The sequence below is a fragment of the Lontra canadensis genome, unplaced genomic scaffold (assembly GCF_010015895.1).
Source record: "Lontra canadensis isolate GAN:19392208 unplaced genomic scaffold, GSC_riverotter_1.0 scaffold1, whole genome shotgun sequence".
Lineage (NCBI taxonomy): Eukaryota > Metazoa > Chordata > Mammalia > Carnivora > Mustelidae > Lontra > Lontra canadensis.
In genome coordinates this window covers 125,691,378-125,716,481 of record NW_022630995.1, presented here as the reverse complement: position 1 = coordinate 125,716,481, position 25,104 = coordinate 125,691,378, and the positions used below count along the sequence as shown (strand labels likewise).

General features: G+C 38.6%; 1 protein-coding gene across 3 annotated transcripts in view; it reads right to left on the bottom strand.

Annotated features, from left to right (window-relative positions):
* Nucleotides 1-25,104, bottom strand: part of RXFP1 (relaxin family peptide receptor 1) — a 103,258-nt gene that overhangs the window by 60,888 nt on the left and 17,266 nt on the right. For all 3 annotated transcript variants that reach the window (XM_032863124.1, XM_032863132.1, XM_032863142.1), the window contains exon 2: nucleotides 10,608-10,745. In XM_032863124.1, the coding sequence (XP_032719015.1) occupies nucleotides 10,608-10,745 (138 nt within the window). The remainder of the gene's footprint in view (nucleotides 1-10,607; nucleotides 10,746-25,104) is intronic.

The window sequence follows — 25,104 nt, the reverse complement described above, 5'->3', positions numbered from 1 at the left end:
TGGGTACCTTTGATATTTGGATTTTGAATAATCAAAAGTTAAGGGACTTGAGTCTGAGAGGAGGCCAGCAAAAGGAGGATATAAGGATGCTGCTCTGAACAGTCTTCCTCTTTTATTAAAATGAAGGCATGGGGGACCTGGGTGGCTCAGTGGGTTAAAGCCTCTGCCTTTGGCTCAGGTCATGATCCCAGGGTCCTGGAATGGAGCCCAGCATTAGGCTCTCTGCTTGGTGGGGATCCTGCTTCCTCCTCTCTCTCTCTCTCTGCCTGCCTCTCTGCCTACTTGTGATCTCTGTCTGTCAAATAAATAAATAAAATCTTAAAAAAAAAATGAAGGCATAAGTACTATGGGTTACAGAGCATACCTGCTGATTGATGAATGAATGAATAATTTTAAAGTCTGGATTTACATAAAGTAGAGCATTCTGGATTCTTAGACATTTACTCAATTCTCAGCATCCACTCTTGGGACATAAGGAGAATCTTTTTCTCAGAAAGTAATGATCCCCAGTATAAATGTGCCCTGGGCCATTAGAATAAACCTTTGGATGCTGGCTGGCTGGCTGGCTGGCTCCCAGCTAACTATGTGACAATAGTAGTTTGCTGGACAGAATGCATTAACCTCTTTGTAGGGCCTTAATATCTTTGGAGGCAACTCTGAAGAAATTAAGGGGTGTGACGTTATCCTCGGTCTATTTTAAAGGAAATTAATGCCCTTGAAGAAACTGTCCTTTGTGGCCTATCTACCAGGAAGTGTCCTGAGATGGAAGTCTTGATGAAGCTAACCCAAACAGTGCTAAGCATTGTTGGATAAACAAACTTGAAGTTAAATTGAGGTTTGTCAGGACACCTGGGTGGTTCAGTCAGTTAAGTGTCTGCCTTCACCTCAGGTCATCATTCCAGGGCCCTGGGTGTAAGGGCCTACTTAGCCAGAGCGAGCCATTTTGTTGTTTATGCAGTAAACTTAGATTGAACCTGCCCCTTCCCCACAAGAGGAAAGCGCTTAGAAGCAGAACTGGTGAAATACGGCCAAATAGCACCAATAACGGAGCACAGATACCAGGACATGTCAGGCTGAGCAAAAAGAATGGAGCCCAGATACAAGGACGTGACCGGCAAGGTGGAGACGTCCAATCAGTAAAAGCGCACGTATTACCTTCCTACCCGCCAAAGACATGTTCAGCCAGGTGGAGACGTCCAATCTCGTAAAAGCGCATGTATTACCCGCCAGGGAGTATGAGCCCCTGCCTTTTGGGCACCAGACAAAGGCACCAATTCTAGCCAAGGTCATAGGCTGAATTAAATGACTATCATGGGGTAGAATGTAATTTAATTGGCCACCTGTGTGTGCCCAGCCTCAACCACATGGCCTTTACTCTATAAAAGTTAGTCTGTGAGGCTGGGAGGGGTTGCCTCTTTGCAAGAGATGGCCCTGGCTGGTCAGTTTGATTCTCGATGCTTGGCGCGAAATAAAGCCCTGCTTAACTTTCGCTTTGTATCAATCTCGTCCTTTTGTCTACGGACCCTTTCACTGGGATCAGGTCCTGCATTGGGCTTCTTGCTCAGCAGGGAACCTGCTTCCTCTTTTGCCTGCCGCTCCCCGTGCTTGTGCTCTTTCTGTTCTCTTTCTCTGACAAATAAATAAAATCTTAAAAAAAAAAAAAAATTGAGGTTTGTTGAGCAAAGGGGAAAAAAAAAAAGAGAGGGGCAAACCAAGAAATAGACTCGACTCTAGAGAACAAATTGATGGTTCCCAGAGGGGAGGTGGGTGGGGGGGATGGGTGAAATAGGTGACAGGGATTCAGGAGGGCACTTGCTGTGATGGGCACTGGGTATTGTATGGAAGTGTTGAATCGCAGGTGTTGTATACCTGAAACTATTACCACACTGTGTGCTAACTAACTAGAATTTAAATAAAAGCTTAAAAAAATAAGTCAAAGTTTCAGCTACTTAGGTGTTTCCAATGTTATTTTGAGAATGAGAAATGAAAACCAGGTATTCTTGAACATACAATGCATGGTTATGTATTAACACATACTCATGACGCATGTCACTTTTTCTCTTGCGTTTTTAACCTTAAAAAAGGCTAGCCACCAACTTTAAATGGAATATTCTAAAATGAGCTAAGTTCTACATGCCTGGCATTGCCATCATTTTGACAACTGGATGAAGAGCTGTATTTAGGAAATGAAGGAATATTTGATGTTCCAGAATTTTCAATTCAGGCCCAATTAAAAATTAAAGGAGTCCTTGAATACACTTTAAACATTCTTACAACCTTTTTAAAATTTTAAAATATATGTCATCTCCATCACACTCATAAATAAATTACTGTATATCTAATTCTCATAGGTTAGGAAGCACCAAGCCAGTGACAGGAAAATATTTTGGGGTATTAACAAAGTTTTCCTCCCCTTGGATTTTTTGCATTCTCTGTCCTTTTTCCTACGGCAGGCAGCTAAATTTTTCCACTTTCATTACCTTGGGGAAAGGACAAGCAGAAGTTTTCAGATAACAAAAGGAGTCAAATTCTAAGCATTCAATTTTCAAAGGCCTATATTTGAGGGTTGAGATTTAGAAAAACAAAAAGAAGGGCGGGATTTGCTGTTCCTCATCTGCACAAGCTACCTGGACCAGAGAGGGAGAGAATGGAAGGGTCTTCTTGCCCTTACTTTTCCCTAGGCAGCAGAAGCTGGGGGAAACCAGAAACTCTTTACCTTCATTATGTCTGCAAAGACCTTATTTCCAAATAGGGTCACATTCTGAGGTTGTAGGTGGACGTAAATTTTTAGTAGTTACTAGCCTACTATAACACTCAAAATGTATTAGAAGAAATTTCTATTTCCCCTGTGGATTATAGAAATACTAACATGGAAACAGAATAGCAAATGTCTTCATCCTTTTTCCTGTAGACATCCTTGTCCTCTGCTAAAGTGAGGAATGGTCAAAGAAGGAGTCTACAGAGGGGCGGCATCAGACCTCGGGTCTTCATGGTAGAGTAATTCAACTGGGCTCCAACAGGGGGATGAGGTGGGTGGACATAACTTCAGTGGGGAGTCCTCTTTGTATGACCATCTGCTTATAATACAAAAGAAGGAAAGCAAGCAACTTTCTAATCTGGAAATGCAGAGTGCTTTTTAAATAAGAATGTAGAGGTAGTGAATAAATGCTATAGTATCTGAGAATTTTATTCTACTTTAATATTTAATTTTTACTACTGAGTTAGCACTCCACTTAAAATGGACATAAATGATTTCTCAGTGAGTGTCCTCACCTTTTTGTAATCCAATTCCCTCAGTATTTACCCAGATGTATTCTCCCAAGTATCAGAGTTTTAGCTGAAAAAGTGAAAGGTCCCTCTTTTTTTGGTTTATCATTCTTGCAACAAATACTGCTCTAATGATTCCTTAAGACTTTTTTTTTTTTTTTTTTGGTCTCTAGCCTGTTTGATTGCATCTGTGACAGTTCTAAGAAGAAAAATGGGTTAGTGATACATGGCAAAAGCATATGAAAATTGTTTGAGAATTATATCAAATGGTATAACTCAGGGGAAAAATTATTCATTTCCATGTTGAAGCTTATCAGTCAGGCTCAAAGTTATTATAAAAATGGTGCAATTGATTTTTACAAATGTATGACAAATGTTTTGTTCCCTGTGTCCAGGAGCTCTAAAAAAAAGTAAATATTTCCTTAAAAGACATATCAAACAAGAGACAGAGGAAAAAGGGGGGGTGCTGGTGCTTGGTTGGCTCGGTTATTAAGCAGCTGCCTTTGGCTCAGGTCACGATCTCGGGGTCCTGGGATCTATCTCCACATATCTCCCTGCTCGGTGGGGAGCCTGCTTTTCCCTCTCCAGCTCCCCCGTGCTTGTGTTTTTTCCCTTGCTATCTCTCTCTGTTATAAATAAAAATAAAATATTAAAAAAAAATTTTGTATTGCCCAAATATTTTAGGAAGAAAGGGATTTTTGTGAATGCAATGGAAAATTTTAAATCTATTGCTTTTGTTCACATTGCGTCCATGAAAAATGTTCAGTGAGTAGATATGTTATACTTTTTATACTGAGACATTTAATTTTATTTTTCTATTCAGTAAACTATTCCATTATTGAGAAATTATTTTTTAAAAGAAAACTGGGAATTCAATAGTCAAATCAGAGTGCTTCTTTAAAATGCCTGTGATAATACAAATGTTATATTTTTTCCCCTAAATATATTTAGTTCATATTCCAGCTCAATATGTGGGGAATCACATATTAATTTATTTAGTGGGTTTTTTTTTTTTTTTTTTTGTGACTGCTAGATTTTATTACTACTATTTTGATGGGACTTGCTTTTCCTCTTTAATAATTATCATTGGTGTCAATGTTAAATAGTTTAGAGGCATATTTTTGGATACATTTTAAAAGATCTAATTAAGGAAAAGTCACCCCCTTCCATTACAAGAAGATTTTTTATTTGACAATATACTGTTAACTCGTAAATGATCCCCCTGAAAATAATTTTTAGCTGTGGATTTTTCTTTTACTTATATGTTAAGATACTATATTTTATGTGATCATAAATATACTTAATGCTGTTTATTCAAATATGCATGAGTTTTACATATTCTGAAAACCAACTTTCTGACTTAATTTAATTAGCATTAAACAGAATATAAACATGAATATCTTAAAAACTAATAGCCAGGGGAACACAAATACTATTAAATGAGGAGAAAAAAAAAAAACCCACAGGTGGTGAAAGGAATTCAGTAATAAGATGCAAAAGAAATAACTGCATTTCATCATTTTTATCACCAGAGTCCTAAAGGTGGTAGTAAAATTCTGTTACCTTTTGTGGGATGTTTCAGCCTACTCACTCATGGTTAGCCACAGCATGTCTGCTGACTGTTGTTGAGATTTTGACCAGAGTTCAATTTTTTTTTTTTTTTTTGGTATTTCTTTTTTTTTTTTTTTAATATTTTTATTTATTTATTTGACAGAGAGAGAGATCACAAGCAGGCAGAGCATCAGGCAGAGAGAGAGGGGGAAACAGGTTCCCTGCTGAGCAGAGAGCCTGATGCAGTGCTCGATCCCAAGACCTTGAGATCATGACCTGGGCTGAAGGCAGAGGCTTAACCCATTGAATCACCCAGATGCCCCTTTTTTTGGTATTTCTAGATGACTGCAACCATAACAGTGTTAGAGTTCCTTATGGAAATGAACACATTTGGTAATGATGATATTGGAGTTTGTTAGCAAGTGAGCACGCTGGCATAGTGTATGGAAACCTTGATTCTAGTTTATTTCTACTGATGCTACTATTTCATATGCATTCCTTATTTTCTGCTCACTTGGGTGTAGGTAAGTGGTTCTCAAAATGTGGTTAGTGTGCATCGGAATGACTTGAAGAACTTGCAGAAACATCGTTGAGCCACTGGCAGAGTTTCTAATTCAATCAGGCTGCGCTGGGGTCTGAGAACTTACATTCCTAACAACTTCATGGCTAATGCTGAGGGGTTTGGTCCAGAACAACACTGGGAGATCTGCTGGTCTAGATGAATTTCCGGAGAGATATATTTCTGACATAATATCGGGAATAGTTTAACATAGCATTTGTTACATAGATATGTTTTCATAAGAAAAGATTATGATTTCACCCATATTTCCAAAACTGGACTTAAGGGTTTTCAAATGTTGCCAATGGCGAATAAAGGAGGTTTTAAAATAACATACTTTTTTTGGTCTAATAAAAACATTTTAATATTAATTTCTTTTCAAATGTCACTTGTATTTTTGATAATTAGTATTTTTGATTAAACAAAATGCTGTTCATTTTCATAGGCCAAGATTAAGGTCTTTATATACACCTATAGCTAGAACTTGAGTTATTTCATCTGTGACCTGAATATTTTATTTTTATGAATGAATTCCCTGGTCATGTCAGAGGTCCTTAAGACAACAAATTAGCAAAACTTTCAGAACAGATTGTTTATACTATTTTGACTTAACTTGCTTTACACTTCCCTTCATACACACAGACCAGGATTTCCCTGTTTTCAAGTCTAATCAAATATAAACAATTCCTGGGATTGAATTAAAAAGATGTAAACTCCAGAGTAACTACTAAATATAGGGATCAATAATCTGATTCGCAGGAAATTGGTCTGTAAATTCATTTACATTATATATATATATATATATAATGTAAATGAATTGCATATGCAATTCACTTACTTTTCACAACAAATTTATATTATTCCAATTTCACAAATAAGGAAAATGGGAATGAGCCAAAAAATGATATGCCCAGGTAACAACAGATAGAAAGAGGCACTTCTAGGATCTGAGCATGAAATTTCTGATGCCTGGTTGAGAATCTTTCAGCAATTCTGTTTCTATTTATTTATTTATTTTATTTTTTATTTGTTTATTTTTTAAAGATTTTATTTATTTATTTGACAGACAGAGATCACAAGTAGGCAGAGAGGCAGGCAGAGAGAGAGGGGGAAGCAGGCTCCCTGCGGAGCAGAGAGCCTGATGAGGGGCTTGATCCCAGGACCCTGAGATCATGACCTGAGCAGAAGGTAGAGGCTCTAACCCACTGAGCCACCCAGGCGCCCTTCTATTTCTATTTAAAGAGAAATCAAAGATGGTAAAGAATATTCGTTATTGTTGTTGTGATTATTTTTGTAAACTACTGACAATACAATAATTTTACATGAGTGAATTTGGAGTGCTAATTGGGGGAAATTGAATCCAACTCAGGATTAAATAGTTTTTGGGGAGAATCTGTTTTAGCCAATGGCAGGGATTAGGAAGATTTTTGGTTTTTAAAAACTAAAACCTTTTGCAAAGCTGATGTTATGGACACTGTTTTCATTGAAAGTCTACATGTGCACAAATATACAGCATTTTATAGTTTCCAGGGAATTCACAAAACTGTCTGAAGATTTTCTTGAACCTCAGAGTCTACTGACCATAAAATATAAGCCACTATTCTGGGATACACAGCCCAAAGTTGCAGTAGGGGTAGCAGGTAACTAATTGAGTACTATATAGAAATTAAAAGCAGAGCATCTGGGTGGCTCGTTGATTAAGCAGCAGCCTTCAGCTCAGGTTATGATCCTAGGGTCCTGGGATCAAGTCCCATATCAGGCTCCTTGCTCAGTGGGGAGCCTGCTTCTCCCCTGCCTTCCCCTACTTGCTCTCTCTGTCTCTTTCTCTCTCTGTGTCAAATAAATAAATAAAATCTTAAATAAAAGCATCTGCTTGAGGTTTTTTCTTTGGAGGTAAAGATATTAAAATCTTTTTAACAACCAGTTTATAAACTCAATGAAGTGAGCTAAATGATAATTAAAGCCTAATTTACGAATATTGTGATGAACTTGGTTTGAGATAGAAAAGAATAGAGGAAAAGAGGAGCATGAAATAGAAGGGGAAGTTGAGAGAGAGTGAAAAAAGGGATGGGGACAGTTCGGGGGACAGAATAGAAGTGGGGAGACACATGGAAATGATGAGATGGAAGGAGAGAGCATGGCCCTCCAATCTTCAGAGAGTTAAAAAATCACTGGGAGGAAGAAAAAGTCAAAGAAGTGGAAAAAGAAGAAATCATGATGAATAGATACGTCTCCAACCCGATTTTTATTCTGATTGATATTGTTTTCATAAGCGTTAAGCCCAAGCTTGTCATCAGAATTCAAATTGTATGTATAAAGAAATAGGCCTTAATATTTTCCCTGTTATATTCTCTCTATTAAAAATTCGCTAGGATTGGGATGCCGGGGTGGCTCAGTGGGTTAAGCCACTGCCTTCGGCTCAGGTCATGATCTCAGGGTCCTGGGATAGAGTCCCGCATCTGGCTCTCTGCTCAGCAGGGAGCCTGCTTCCCTCTCTCTCTCTTTCTGCCTGCCTCTCCATTTACTTGTGATCTCTCTCTGTCAAATAAATAAATAAAAAATCTTAAAAAAAAATTTGCCAGGATAATTATTCAGGATAACTAACATAATTAAGATGCAAATATACAAATCCCCCCCATGCAAATAAACTATAATTACATTTTCAGGAGATGTGGGAAATCTCATCCACCTCCTGACTATCCCATAATCAATAGGATGTATGCGCATCCCCCCACCCACACATGCACACACACACATCTACTTATATAAACATATAACTACAAAAGCAAATATCATTCCTTCAAATATGAGCTGCTGTTTTAATAAGTAATTAGACAAACTATGGTTATTCCTAGAAATACTTAAATCGTTTAACTAACAGGACTTCCTAAAGTCATCAGGTGGGGCTTCTGAGTCGCTGAGAGTTAGTACCAGTGCTTGCAGTGTGGGGGATTGGGGGTAATGATAATAACACGTGTAGTAGAATTTGCAGAATTTGCTGCCCTCCTTCTGCCCAAGACCCTGGCAGTGTGACTTTGCAGCTCTTCTCAGCAGGGGGAGGCATCCATTTCACCCCTTGAAACGCCGCCGACCTTGTGACTGGCTTTGGCAAGGACGTGGGGGCGAGTGTGCCATTTTTGAAACTAGGTTGTCAGGAGTGCTTGTATGCTTCCAGTTCACTGCTGGGTGCCATGTCTCTATCGCGAGAACAAGCTTGGCTTAGCCTGCGGGAGTGACTCTGGAGCTGAGTCACTTTGGTTATCTCAGCCGAGGTCCCAGGCATGACGACAAAGCTGATCCACAGATAACGGAAGATGTATGAGAAAGTCCAACTGAGCTGAGAACTGTGGGGCTAATCGCCTCTGCGCACAGCTTGGGTTGTTGACCCACAGAATGGCCAGCTAAATAAATGATTACTTCTTATGTCACTAAGTATGTAATAATAACAGCTCGTTGATACACAACTTAACATTTACTGAATGCTGATTATGTGTAAAGGCCTGGGCTGAGCATCGTATATACAAGATCTCACTGAATCTTTCCAAGACTGGGTGGACACAGATACTTTTATCGTTCTCATTTCACAGAGACGAAAACAGCCCTTTTCACCCTCTTCCTATGGAGAAATGAAATCCAGATCTCCTGAACCTGATCTCCACACTCCAGTGTCATAGTGCCTCTATCTGAATTTGTTGGATGGTAAATCCTGAAAAACTTGAGTAACTAAGTATTATTACTCTGAGGATTGTTACTTTTGTTACTTGGTTTCTTAAAATTTGACACTAAAGCAAGAGCTCCAAAGCTTTATTTCACTGAGAAACTACTTTTGGTGGCAAATTTCCTGTCCCTCCAAGTTCTTTCCAACATTTCCACTGGTGGCAAGCTCTTAATCCAGTCTCTCTATCTGAACTGCTCCAAGCTTGAGAGGAAAGTGTCTGGCAATGGGCAGAACACTCCTTTTTTATTTTTCTTAAATTTGTTCAGTATTCAGGTATTTTAACAAGATAGGATATGTATTTTATATTATATATTAAAATATATACTTACATATATTCTATATTAATATTCTTATCTATAATATATATTTATATATATTTTATATTTATGTGTTTAAAAAAATATATATTTTTTCAAAAAAGAAAACACATATGTATAGCCACCCAAATCAAAGGCAATTTTAGCTTAAGCTCACCAGTTCAGAAAGTGTGTTTTGAGTTAACCTCCACCACCCAGAGACAATGTTCCAAAGTGAGAAGTTTAACTCCTTCAAAGTGGTGCCTTAAAAAGTCTCTACTACTTGTGGGAATGAAAACATCGAGTCCTCTTCAGTGTATTATTTATGCAGCACTTTAAATTATTATGCATGTCTTTATCCTCCAAAACCAGCACCTTATTTCTCCATGAGTGAGAAATCTCATTATTTTACATTATTAACCAAAGCTCATTTTCCTGGTGAGTCAAATCCAGCCAACAGAAGTTCTTTTATTAATTTGTGTTTTTGAGGGTTCAGAAATTTGAACAAAATTCTTACCGAAAGCCAAGTTTTCCAGATATTCTAGCTGGCCTCAAGCCCTACTTGTTGGTCTTATGAGATTATAAATATGATTGTTGGTTAAGTAATAAGTAAACTGGACTTATGGTTTGTTCTTTTCTAGGAGGTCTCGGTTGTCCTTCAGAACTGTGGTAAACAAAAGATAACAAAGGGCAATAGCTGTGAACACTTAATTAGCACCTGCTGTATGCCTGCTTTCTTCTAATCCCTTATATATAATCTTCCCAAATTCTCTTGGTGTAGGATCAGTTTCCAAACCCTTTTCTAACCCGAGGAAACGGAGGCAAACAGAGGCTAAAAAACATTCTCAAGACTGTATCATTGGTTCTTGTTGTACCCGGGTTCAAACCCGGAAGTCTGGCTCCAGAGCCCGTGTTCTCAGTTTCTACACCCTTCTGCCGGTAAGACGCTAACTGGACCAGTTTGCGGGTTAAAAACCCTAACCGTTGTGCACAGTCACCACTTTCCTGAAATTCTGGCCGTGAGACTACTGCATGGAAAAGAATGGATATTTTAAGCTAATGAAAGAAAGGGATGATTTCATTAAGTGACACCTATTTTGTAATTCGATTTAGTTTTCTCTTTCCCCTTCTCTCTTCTCGTTAGGAGAGGTCTCAGCGACTTCACCTTCGGTGCTTCCGCCCAGGGTCCTGCGGTGACTATGGGTGCTTTACTCACCGCAGTTGTCCTCATCCGCCTGGTTGCCACAGTCGTCCACACCGTTGCAATGAAGCAGCTGAGGCAGGCACTTGGTGATATTCCCACAGGGGAAATAGCCGAGGGAGCACCTGACATCCTGCCCACTCCCGGGAACCACTGAGGAGGAACGAGGAGAGAAGGTTAATACAAAACCATGTAAAAGAGAGGTTTCCTCCGGTATCCTAAAACTTGTAGTCTCATTCTGGCAGGTACAGCCCTCTATATGGGAGCCCCACATTGCTTACTAGCCTGACGCCAACTATTTTCCAAGAACCTCCATGCTATTGGGACGTTCTTTCCCATGTCCGCAGAAGATGCCAGGATTCTCCTTTCTTTGCCTTTTCTCATTTCTCCTGCTGTTTCCCAAGTGGAATGTCCACCCCCAGCCCCACCCTCCTCTTCTTCCTTCTCCCACCTCAATCCTTTTCCCATGAAATGTCTGCCATATTTTACAGTTTTATTCAATTCCTTTCTTCTTTTTCAAAAATCTCTCAGCCAGTCATTTAAAAAATTAGGAATTTATTGAGTTCTTACCCAGAATCAAGATTGGTCTGGTACTAGAGGAAGAAGACGTAGAGAACATCAGGAAAGTACATGACCCTGCTCACTCACGGATTAGATAATTCCTATGTGTGAGGCTCTGTGCAAGATTTTGCGCAAACCTCATTGAATGAAATGAATTTCCTGCCCTTTCCGTATGAGCTTTTTTCACTTAGTAACATGCACTTAAGGGTTCTCTATTATGACTTTTTATGTCTTTCAATGTCTTTCATGACTTTAGTAACTTGCATTTAAGGTCCTCTATGTCTCTTTAGTACTGAATAATATTCCTTTGTCTGAATGTACCCACGGAAGGACGTCTTGCTTGCTTCCAAATTTTGACAATTATGAATGAAGTTGCTATAAATATCCACATGTGGGTTTTCTGTGGATATAAGTTAACTATACCACTTTAAAACCTCTGATTTATATAAACTTTAAAGATTATTGGAGACTCCAAATGTAATTCTATTGCTTATTATTCTTATCAGGTTTGTACATGCTTGGAACTTTCTAGAATACTGTCAATTATGAGAAATAAGAACAGAATAGTTTGAACTGTCAATAACATTTACTTTTTTAAAAAAGTATTTGTAATCTGTCATCAAGACATGAAAAGAATAAAGGTGTGTATTTTCTTTGTAAGATGCAGCAGAACATTTTAATAATGACAAGTGACATTTTTTATAGAGAAGAAATCTAGGTATGTCAGGTTTTGACTGTACTTAGTTGTTTCAGAGCATATCATTTGAAGGAGGAAATATTTAAATCTATGTAATAATGAGTTATGTTGTAAATAGTTTTCTCACTTGTGAAATTATTTTAAAATTATCAATATTTTTTCAACATATTTAAATGAAGTCAAAGGATTTGTAAACCACGGGATGTCACTGGTAGAACACCACACACTTCAGAGAATTCAAGTATATATAAAATAAGGTTAATCTGTGTTGATACTGACTTTTGATATCTCTATTAATTTCTTAAGAACAAAATTTAAAATTCAAGGGTTTCAGGGACACCTGGCTGCATCAGTTGGTAGAGCATGAGACTTTTGATCTAGGGTTCATGGGTTCGAGCCCCACATTGGATATATAGCTTGCTTAAAAAAAATAAAAATCGAGGGTTTCAGAAAAATTCTTTGATGAATTGTCAGCCTTGAGCCACAGTTACTGTTTGAAGATGTTTTAACTAGACTACCTGCCTATGATTTCATTCTGCTATTTTGGACCCTGAGATCATGACCTGAGCTGAAAGCAGGTGCTTAACTGACAGAGCCACCCAGATGCCCCCAGTCCATTTATTTTAAAAAATAATTTCTATCTTGGGGCACCTGGGTGGCTCAGTGGGTTAGGCCTCTGCCTTCGGCTCGGGTCATGATCCCAGGGTCCTGGGATCGAGCCCCATGTCGGGCTCCCTGCTCCATGAGGAGCCTGCTTCTCCCTCTCCCTCTGCCTCTTGCTCTGCCTACTTGTGGTCTCTGTCAAATAAATAAATAAAATCTTAAAAAAAAATTTCTATCTTAAATGATGACTGCCAACAACTATTTAAGATATTTGAAGACAAAACAAAAATATAAGTCATAGCAGAGAATTGTTAAATACATGGGGCAATTTCAGAACTATATTCACATATGTATGTTGAACAATAGTCTGTATAGTTTGATCTTATTTATATAAAATAAAGGCTATATAATATTTGTGTTTATTAAATGTTGATGTATTCACAGCAAACTGTCAACAGTGGTCATCTTTGGGAAATGGGACCAATAATTGCAGGACAAACAGGAGATTTTACTTTGCAGTTTACATCTTCAAGAAAATTTGGACTTGTTTTTTTAAAGTGAGTACTCCTTTTTTAAATATCTTTTTTTTTTAAGATTTTATTTATTTATTTGACAGACAGAGATCACAAGTAGGCAGAGAGGCAGGCAGAGAGAGAGGGGGAAGCAGGCTCCCTGCGGAGCAGAGAGCCTGATGCAGGGCTCAATCCCAGGACCCTGGGATCATGACCTGAGCAGAAGGCAGAGGCTTTAACCCACTGAGCCACCCAGGTGCCCCATAAAGTAAGTACTCCTTTAATAATAAAAATATTCACAGTCAATTCAAATGTGTGAAAATTTGGTTTCTTAGCCATAGATCAAACATCTCATTTGTAATAGTAGTTAGCTCTCTTTAGACCTTTTGAAACAAAGTAGCATGGGGTCAGTGGTTCTCAATCAAGAATGATTTGTTCACTGTACCCCAGGGATCAAATGAATCAAATTTCTATTTTTTATCATCATGACTTGGGGGAGGCTGCTGTTGGCATCTAATAAAGTCCAGGGATGCTGGTAAATATCTCACAATGCTCAGGAAGTCTCCCCCAAACAAAGATTTATCTGTCCTAATGTCAGTAGTGCCCAGGTTGAGAAACCCAGGACTCAGCATTGTTGAAGAATCAATGGGAAAGCACTCCATGCTTGCAGACTACTAATACATGAGCTCACTTGCAGAACAGGCAATCGATTACTTGATTAATACTCAGTGGCTGTTCATCTTCTAGTGGAGGCTTTCCAGTTGATTTTAAGAGATTTTAGAAGTAGATGGACATTGCCAGAGGGACCAGTGTAGCTGTTGTATCTTTGGATTGATGTTGTTTTGACAATTGGGAAAGCGGCTGCACCTTATTATGTTCACTAATGCCAGGGAGGACTTTCATAGTAGTTAGAAGGACTAATTTCTTAACTACAAGGATTATTAAACAATGGATTGGGTTACTAAGACAGTCTCCGAAGGTTCTGAAAAACTGGATAGATGATTTAAGTATATTCTGCCAAAAGTAAAAAAAAAATCAGCCACAAAACATTTTCAGGCCTCTTGAACTAGTTCCATGAATCTATGAATAACGAAACAGATGTTTAAAAGAAGGTATTATTTAAAAGGACATTTTGGACATCAAATTTGAGAGTTTGAAATGTGTGCATTCTGTATACACAGAAAAAAATTCTTGAAAAAAATTTTAATCTATACCTCAATACAGTTGAAAAAAATAGCCCCCCCCCCCCCAAATCATTTGTCCTGACAAAATCCAGGTGCTGAACAGCTCTCAAAGATATTGCCTCTGCCCAGTTTCTCATTTTATTTTATTTTATTTTATTATTAAAGATTTTTTATTTTATTTATTTGAGAGAGAGAGAGAGAGAGCATGAGAGGGGAGAAGGTCAGAGGGAGAAGAAGACTCCCTGCGGAGCTGGGAGCCGGATGCTGAACTCGATCCGGGGACTCCAGGATCATGACCTGAGCCGAAGGCAATCGCCTAACCAACTAAGCCACCCAGGCACCCCTGCCCAGTTTCTCATTTTAAACATTTTATTATGACTTTCTCATAACTTACACTGCTCCAGATAAATTAAATTTTGTTTCCCAAGAATTATGCCTTTCTCTAGGTGGCAGGGATTAAGAACACAATTTCGTGGGGCGCCTGGGTGGCTCAGTCAGTTTAGTGTCTGACTTTTGATTTCGGCTCAGGTCATGATCTCTGGGTCGTGAGATTGTGCCCTGCGCCAAGGTTCTGTGCTGGGGTGCTGGGTGTGGACCCTGCTTGGGATTCTCTTTGTCCCTCTCCTTCTGCTCTTTCTTCCCACTCTCCCCCGCCACTCCGCCATGAATGTGTGCTCTCTCTCTTAAAAAAAAAAAAAAAAGATTATCCTTGTCATGACGAGCACTGAGTAACACGTAGAATTGTTGAATCATTATTTTGAACACCTGACAGTAATATAACACTGTATGTTAATCATACTTGAATAAAAAATAAAAAACCATTCTCCCAACTAAAACAAACACACCCTTCTTCCAACAACAACAACAAAGAATTATGATTTATCGCTGCCTATCCTGATTCCAGTCTGACTTAAAGCCTCACACAAAACTGACCCAAGGACAGACTGTTTGCAGTCCCCAAATGTGTCATGCACATTGCTGTTTCCTACCAAGAAAATGGCAGTAAATAGGCAGTGTGTTGGAGCGCCGGTGGCTCAGTCGTTAAGTGTCTGCCTTCAGCTCAGGTCATGATCCCAGAGTACTGGGATTGAGCCCCACGCTAGGCTCCCTGCCCAGTGAGAAACCTGCTTCTCCTTCTCCCACTCCCTTTGCTTGTGTTCCCTCTCTTGCTGTGTCTCTCTCTGTCAAATAAATAAATAAAATCTTAAAAAAAAGTAGGCAGTGTGTTTTCCTTATTTACTTGCCAATACCCTATATTTTCTTTAGGATTCATGTATCACCTTCCTCTGAAAGCTTCTATTTGTTCTCCAGGCTGTATTGTATACTTCTCTGTTTTCTCAGCATCCTGTACATATCCCATTTCAACAGCCCCCTGTTGCACTATATTGTAATCCTTGTCCATGTATGTCTCTTCTGTCAGCATTCTGGGGGCGGAGAGACTGTGTTTTAAATTGTCGTCATATTTCTTGTGCTGAGCATGGTAGTATAAGATGGCAACCAATATTTTGAATGAATGAATGAATGAATAAATGAATGAGACCTGAATGATATGTAGTGAATTGAATTAACTGGAGATGGACAGAATTTTCATTAGCATTATCTATTCATTCTTACCAGCTTAATAGTTTATGCTCTATTTCACTCATATCCTCTCTATATCATTAGCCTAGGAGAAACTAAGAACATACTGTTAAAGATAACTTCCCATAAAAACCAAGATAAAAGAACCTAGAAAAACCAAGCAAAATATATTATATTTTTATTAAGCTCATGTCTTTAATATCTTTCCAATAAATTTCATCTTATTTTCAAAAATGTTGGTTTACATAGCAACTTCTTACTAGATATGTCTCCTGAGGCAAGAGAAACAAAAGCAAATGTGAACCATTGGAACTTTACCAAGATAAAAACTTCAGCATAGCAAATAAAAAAATCAAAAAATGTAATGGTGACCTATAGAATGGGAGAAGGTTATGCAAATGACATATCTGATAAAGGTTTAGTATCCAAAATATATAAAGAACTTCTCAAACTCAACACCCAAAAAACAAATAAACCAATTAAAAAATGGCAGAAGACATGAATAGACATTTTTCCAAAGAGGACATTAAGATGGCCAGCAGATACATGAAAAGATGCTGAACATCACTAATCATCAGAGAAATACAACTCAGAACTACAATGAGATATCACCTCACACCTGCCAGAACAGCTAAAATTAGCAACACAGGAAATGATGGGGGTTGGTGAGCATGCAGAGAAAGGGGAACCTTCTCATGCTGCTGGTGGGAATGCAAACTGCTGCAGCCACTCTGGAAAACAGTATGAAGTTTCCTCAAAAAGTTAAAAACAGAAGTAACCTACGATCTAGCAATTGCACCACTAGGTATTTACCCAAAGGATACAAAAATATTGATTCAAAGAGGTACATGCTCCCTGATGTTTATAGTAGCATTATCAACAATAGCCAAATTATGGAAAGAGCCCAAATGTCCATTGACTGATGAATGGATAAAGAAGAAGTGGTATATATACACAATGGACTATTAGCCATATAAAAGAGTGAAATCTTGCCGTTTACAACAATGTGGATGGAGCTAGGGAGTATTATTATGTTCAGCAAAATAAGTCAGAGAAAGAAAAATACCATATGATTTCACTCATGTAGAATTTAAGAAACAGAAAAAAATGTATGTAGGGAAAAAAAAAGAGAGGCAAACCAAGGAACAGACTCCTAACTGTAGAGAACAAACTAATGGTTGCCAAGGAAAGGTGGGGGGACTTGGAGGAGGATGCGCCAAATGGGTGATGGCGACTAAGGAGGGCTTGTTATGATGAGCACCGGGCATTGTATGTAAGTGATGAATCTCTAAATTCTATACCTGAAACTAATATTTCACTATATGTTAACTAAGTAGAATTTAAATAAAAATTTGGAGAAAGAAAAGAGAGTCTTAGCTTATTTGTGGGGGTCTTAGAGCTTGGTGGGATAAAGTCTGAAAAAAATGGTTGAGGTTTTTTCCTTTCCTGAAATTTTTTGTTGCATGGGCTCTTCACTTATTTCAGCGATATTCATTGCTGAGAACCAAGAAATACATTCCTACTGGAATTAACTTATAAAGTTTTAGTTGAAACATTACTGTTGAAAGCCTGGATTTCCATTGCAAGAGGCAATGGAAATTTTTTTTTTTAACATTTATTTAATTATTTGCGAGAGAGAGAGATCATGGCAAGAGGGACAGAAGAAAAGGGACAAAAGAAATAATCTCAGGCAGACTCAGTGGTAAGTGCGGAGCTGGTCTTGGGGCTTCCCATGACCCTGAGATCGTGACCTAGCCAAAACCAAGATTGGGGTGCTCAATTGACAGAGCCACACAGGCACCCCTGCAAGAGCCAGAATTTTGAGGAGAGACACTTCTTTTTCTTTACGCTCCAAAGGCTGATTTGTGTGGAGAATTTAGAACATCAAATTTATACATAAACCACAGATTGAGAATGCATATGTGATGGTTAGTTTTATGTGTTAACTTGGCTAGGCTGTAATACCCAGTTTTTCATTCCAGTACTAATCTAGGTATTACTGCGAAGGCATTTTGTAAATGGAATTAACATCCACTATTACTTTAAGTAAAGGAAATTATCCTTGATAATGTGGGTGGGCCTCATCCAATCAGTTGAAGACTTTAAGAGCAGAAATTGAGTTTCTCTGAGGAAGAAGAAATTCCACCTGTGGACCACAGTGTCAGCTCCTTCCCAGAAGTTTCTAGCCTGGTGAATTTCAGACTTGACCAGACAGAGCCCACAACTGAGTAAGCCAATTTATTGCCATAAATCACTCTATATCTATCAATCTATACATGTATATGCATACACACATACATATATATGAGCATATATGCAATAATTTGAACATAAAAATCACCTTATGTATGTATGTGTGTATGTATATGTGTATACACACACACACACATATATATGTATATATATATATAGAGAGAGAGAGAGAGAGAGAAATATATAAAAATAAAAAAGTATATATCCTATTTCTTCTTTTTCTCTGGTAGAACCTTGACAGACTTAGCATATGATGAGGTAATTTTCTTGCCTCCCAAAGATATAAGGATTCATCAGAAGACAGGAGGGAATGGATTGGATGGAACCTCCATTCCCTTGGGCTGGGACTAAATAATCTGGAGGGAAGATAAAAAAAATAGTAGGAAATTATGCCCTGGGTGAGTAAAGAGATCACAAACTTCTATGAAACTTTTCCACCCCCCCACCACATGGGTTAGCCTCAGTAAAATAAAACGGAGATGTGTTTCAGGATAGAGACCCGAGGGCTCCTTTTTACACTGTCTTACTTTATGAAATCCTGAACTGGACTGGAAGGGCATCCTGAAATTTACTGCACTCCCCAGAGCAGACAGAAGTTGCCAGGAATGAGCCAGTCGACTGGGAGAGGTCTCTTGAGGGAAAGGAGAAAGATGCAGACTGACCCATGTGAAGCAGATTACAGGATACCGTGGGGGAGCAGCTGCCTCCATAACAGATACGATGGAGATGGAGAACCAGGAATAAAGCATGCGTGGTGTGGTTTCCTGTGTGAAGGATCCGGCAGTGGACCGAAGCCCCTCCCACCAGAGGCTACAGAACACTTATGAAGGAAATTGAAGAAGTCGCAAAAAGATGGAACAAGGGCCTAAAGAGGACAAGATTTCCTTCCTCTTCTTTTGTTTTTTAAATGGTTTTTAAGAATGAAAATTTTTGAGGTTCCAGCATAAGTGATTTTCAGCTGGGTGAGATGTCATTATAAACATTTCTTAGGGCTTAGTACTCTGCCATAATAAGTATTCAGTAAGAATTTATTGAATGGATGCACATATTTCCCAACACATATTTCCCAAGGTTTCTGAGTTCTCTATTTAAGCATTTCTAGCATATTTCTCAAATCATGACAAAACTGTTGTCTTGACTATCCAACCAGCACATTTTATTCCTACTCACTGGTAGGACAGCAGTCAGTTTTATTGATTACTCTAGTGGAGCAGCCAAGAAGCAGAGACCCTAAATCAAGGGCAGTTGTATTTCTTAATAGCTCTTCCATTCAGCACCATATTTCCATTCCTACTGTCTCAACAGATTCCAGTCTGTATTATATCATGTCCAGGTAATATATTTTTAGTGGTTTCCTTTTGATTACACTTTTAGCCTTATAGTCAAAGAGGTCGCAACTTGTCATAATTTAGTTTTTTAAACCTAAGAATCCATTACTTTAATCTTTCTCTCCGATCTGCAGTTCTTTCTTTCATGCTTCTGAGTACTTACACTGTGTGAGGCACAAGGCTAAGCACTTCATATGCCTTGCTTCATTTTATCCTCATGACAATCCCATGAAGTAATTACTAATATTACCATGACCTTGAAGTTTAGAAGGTAAGGCATAGAGGAGTAAGTTGTGTGGGATCGAAGAAGGGGTAAGTGGCAGAACAGATGCAGACTCAGATTTGACTCCCTTCAGAGCATGTATTCTTAACACAGTGCCTCAACGCATCCCCCATATTGACCTGCTTGTGAGCCCCTAGAAAAGTCACTCATATTTCAGCCTTCCTTTTTGTGGCTTATGAAAGCATCCCTATATATCTTATTTTTCTAAATCTTACCCTTCATGATCAAGGTCAATTATCCCTTCTGACTGACTTCCTCTTTAACTTCTATTCTGGGAGATCTGTCTCTTTTTGAAATCTTTCCAGTACAAGGAAGAGAGACTACTTCATCAGGGTGTTTTATGTTTTCGTTACCCTGGATATTTCCCCACAAGGTCAAAGTTGAACATAATGCATCGAAGTAGACATTTTCCTATTGTTTCTTGGCAGGTGTGTTGGAGATGGCAGTTTTATAAATTCATACTCATGGTTCATATGGCACAATCATTACCAATGAAGACAATGACTTCTTACCCTGGTTTCTCCTTTCTTCATATTTAGGAGTAAATAAAAAATTAAAAAGAAAAAGGGAAACACAATTCTCATGATCTTTCCTCTTAGAGAAATTTCCAGAAATAAACAACTGAATTGATGAATCCTTGTGGAGAACTTTATATTTAAGTGGCCAAGATATAGGCAAGAAGAACAGAACAGAACCAAGTGAACAAATATGCACCGTTTATTCTGATACTTAATATCAGTTCTGATGTTCAGTGGAGTTATGTTTTATTCTTGAGTATGTCTCCTAATTGATGGGCAAATGTGGACAAATCACTTTCGCTTGTTGGATTTCAGGTTTCCCCACATGTTGAGAGAGAAGACAGTACCAGCTGTTGTAATGTTATTTGATTCTGGGTGGAAGATAAAATGTTAACAAAAATGTTTGAAAATTCATTTTTCAAGGGGAAGTACTAGGAAGAGAAGATAAATGAAGAAAAATTAAGAAGAAATATAGAATGAAATTGAGAAGTAAAGAATGGATCCAGTTAAATGGTGATTGGGAGGAGATAGAGGAATTTCTAGTTGTCTACTCATTATCTATTTTCCCCTTCCCTTTCCTATTGGAATCCCCCCTCCCCATTTTTTTTTTTTTTTTTTCCAGTGGTGACAATGTATTCAGTACTGGAAAATTAGATGGCAGGACTCAACAATAATGCTACTCCTATTTCCTGCATTCCGTGCTGCCTTGGCTGTTAGGCAGGCTATGTGACCAAATTCCTACCAATGAGATCTAAGAAGTAGAAGTTTTCTTGGCAGAATTTCTGGAAAATCTATTGCCTTCCTGATTAAAGGGGAAAGATGGAGTTTCATGTCATCTTTGAACATGGACTTAATGTCTCGTGCTACAGTAGCCATCTTGGCATGCCTTAGGAAATAATCATTTAACACAATAACCAATGCACAAAAGATGGTGGAGTGAAACAAAGAGCTTGGGATTTTAATGGTATGGCCGAACAGCTGATCCAGTGTCAGCAGGCACTTACTTCTAGATGGTGTTCATGTGAGAAAAATAAACCCTTATTTGTTTAAGCCATTGTTGCTTGATCTTTCTCTTTGGGGCACCTCAAATGCATTTCTGATGCAGAGGGGATTGATGAAAATAGCGATGTAGACTCCCTACCCTACGAGTGCATCTCTAGGTAAAGGAACCTAGGAAAATGAAAATCATTGCCAACAGATGAAGGCAAAGTGTAGGCTTAGATTAAGGCTCCAGAAGTAACTTTGAGCTGGGGTGGCTCAGTCAGTTAAGCATCTGCCTTTGGCTCAGGTCATGATCCCAGGGGTCCTGGGATCAATATCCTGGGTTCCTGGGATACAGCCCTGCCTTGGGCTCCCTGTTCAGCAGGGAGCCTGCTTCTCCCTATACCCTGCTCATGCTCTTTCTCTATCTCTGTCGCATAAATAAAATCTTAAAATAAAAAAAAAAGAAATGACTTTGAAAGTCAGTCAGGATAGATAAGTGTGATGTTTTTGTTTGAAAATTGGTGGAGAACAACGAAAAGAACAAGTGAGATATGGAAACGGAGTTCTGCAAGCCCTATTTTAAAGACAAAATGATGCAATATGAGGAGACATTTTAACAGGAGATGACCCCCCAAGCATAGCACGTAGCTTTCCTCTGGTATATTTCTATGACAGATTCTTTAACAGTCTTGTGTTTGAAAAAAAAAAAAAAGGTATTATTTTAGGTATTTATAAAAGCACACCCTTGAGTCAGACAAGCCCAAACTAAGGAATGTTCTACAGAACAACGTTCTTCAAAACTCACGTCATTGTCTTCAGATTAAAGACAGAGCTGTGGCTGTTGAATGCAAGGTGTGATCCTGGATTGGATCCTGGATTAGGAAAAAAACAATTTTCTTCTATAAAGGTCATAAGATTATCGTTGAAATATGAATATGGGCTTTATGTTAGATAGTCTGATTTTATCAGTGTTAGATTTTTCTGAATGTAATCATTACTTGGGGGATAAGAGAACATAATTCTTAGGAGATACAGCCTAAAGTATTTAGTAGAAGAGAAGGATCATGATGTCTGCAAATTACTCTCAAATCATTCAGCAAGAAAAACATGTGTAAGTTTGTATGTTTGATGAGAGATAGAAAGCAAGTGTGAGACAGTGTTAACAATGGGTGAATCCAGGTGAAAGGTATAGGGGTGTTCATTTACTGCTTTTGTCATCTTTATATAGGTTTAAAATTTTTCCAAAATTTGAAATAGTTTGGTAAATATCTTAATCTTTTAAACTTACTATAGCTGAAAAGCTTGGTCAAGTTCCCAGACTTAAAAATGTTTGTTATTTGAAGAATTTCTAACCTCCCTTCTGGCTGGTATTTGAGCACATACACACACAATTATATGAAATTACCTGGACACCATATGTGTGTGTGAGAGAGAGAGAGAGAGAGAGAGAGAGAGTTGTATGTATGCTTTAGGTTTTCTGAGAATTATGGCTGTGAGACATAAACAACTTTAAATGCCAGACATATTGTTTATAAGATTTGTCATCCCATATCATCTGTGTGTTTATGACTCCGAGTCTGTAGTTTCTTTCCCATCTTTAACCCAAAGGACAATTTCAAAGGCATATGTATATACCATGGGAGTTGGACAGGGTTTAATTGGGTATGACATGGGTGTCTCAACATATGCAGTGGGGCTATTAACCCCCGAGGGAGAGCTATAAAAGGCAAGACTCTGAATATCATTGCAGGACTACTCCAGGCACCACTGACGGTTGACTAACTGCATGTCTGCAGGCTGGGTCGAGTAACCACTGCTTCCTTTTTAGAATTCCCATGGTGGCTATTTTGTTAAAACATCCGTCATGGACTTAATTTTAATGCTTTTCCATATACCTACTTATTATTTAGCAAAATCAAAGAGGCTTATTTAAATCTGACTATTTTCCTGCTTGTGCCCTTCCTTAGAATTACCACAACCTCAGACAACGGCAGTCCTCAAGGCTTGCTCCCCTCACGGGCACTGCGTGTTCTCAGCCCAGGCTAAGTATGACTGCTGCTGGGTGGGGGGAGTTATTCTTGGAAGTTCCTAGTTGTGCCATTGTGAATTTGGTGCAGGTTTTGTAACTTCTCAGTTTCCTCTTCTAGAACACGGGTATAAGTAATGTCTCCCTTCCAGCTTTTTTGGCATGATTAGATGAAGCTAATGGATGTGAAATTGTTCTTCACTGCCTTTCACAGAAGTCATGTGTACTATGTGCAAATTTCCCTTCTTTCTAAGTCCATTGTTTTTAGTTTCCAGATTATTTCTATTGTAACTAACAACTGTGCTGAGAATATATTTAATAGAATCCCTTCCATCCAATCAATCATGGATCCATGAAATTGTAAGCATTATGGGCTTACAATATTGGTCGAGATGCTAAGAGTCACATGTACCCCTCTTTGACGCTAAGACCTCCTGATAACCAGTAGACATTTTTACACCTTTATTTTCTTATTGATGTCTATCAGGAATTAGTTAATACTCTCCTTAATCTTTTGTAGGGCACCCCACCCTCAAACCTTTCACAACTGGTTTCTAACGAGGTGGCTCTCTGTGGGTATCTGTTTGTGTTGTTGACTACCTGACTTCCTATTTCTGTCCATGCTGCCATCTCAAATTAAGCTGAAGCCTATACTGGGAGCTGGTTACTAATTCAGGTCACCATGTTAGGTAGTGAGAAAGGGTTCATCTTCTCTTCTTTGGTCATACTCTAGTATGGCTGTTGCCAGCTGGGCTCCCTCTGAGTGGCTGCCTGCTGACCTTCCCATCTGTACCAGATCATTAGACCAATAAATGGGTTGGATGCTCATCTGTGGCAGGTAAGAGAAAGCATCATGCCTCCAGAATTGAATGAGTAAGCAGAGAATCTGTACTTTACATGGCAATTTTCCTACATATTCTTCTTTCCTTTAAAAGAAAATTCCCTCAGCATATCTTTGACTCTTTTAATTCCTTTTGCCTTCTCTCATATTTTAGGGATAAAGGATTCTCCTTCTCTGTGTCCCTCACCTTCCTTTACTGATCCTTTAGCAAGGGCTGGCGACTTTCTCTTCAAAGCTATCCTGAATGTGCCAATGTCTCCTCATCTCAGCTTCTTTTTTCCCCTCATAGGGTCTGCCACTGTCTTTCCTTAGCTGCAGTTGTCTCTCACCTGGACTTCCTGCTTCTCTTTAACCTGTTCTCCATATATTACCCAGAGGGATCTTTCAAAAAGAAATCATATCACAAAAATACCCTTTTTCAAAACTGATAATGTTACCCCATTATTCTTAGGATAAAAATCCAAATTCTTTACCCTCCTCTTTTGACCTTACATGAGTGAGCCACTCCTATTTACTGATTTGGTTTCTTTACACTTTTCCTGCTTCAATTAATTTCAGCCATATTGACTGTCCTCTGGATGGGCTGTTTGTTCCTACTTTAGAGTCTTTGAGTTAGCTGTTCTATCCACCTGGATGCCTGGATTGTTCTTCCCCAGGTCTTTCCTGACTATTGCTCATAGCTCAGGTTTCAGCATAAATATCCCTGCCTTGCAGGAACTAGGATCACTCTAACTCAAGTCTCTTCACCTTCTTTGCTAGTTACTACCTTATTATACTGGTTTTTCCCCCTTCCTCTTCTTCACAACACTTATACTATCAGGGACATTTTATTTATTGTTTATCTTTTAAAAAAATATTTATTTATTTATTTCTGCACATGCACAGAGCAAAGGAGATAGAGAGAGAGAGAGGGAGGGCATGAGCAAGGGGGCGGAGCAGAGGGAGAAGCAGACTCCCCGCTAAGCAGGAAGCCCAATGTGGGGACATGTTCCCAGGACCCTGGGATCATGACCTGAGCCAAAAGCAGATGCTTAGCCCACTGAGCCACCCAAAGGCCCTCTTTTTACTATTTGAATATCATCCCTAGAATGTAAATTCCCATAGGCAAGGCATCTTTTTTGTTTTGTACGCCATTGATTTC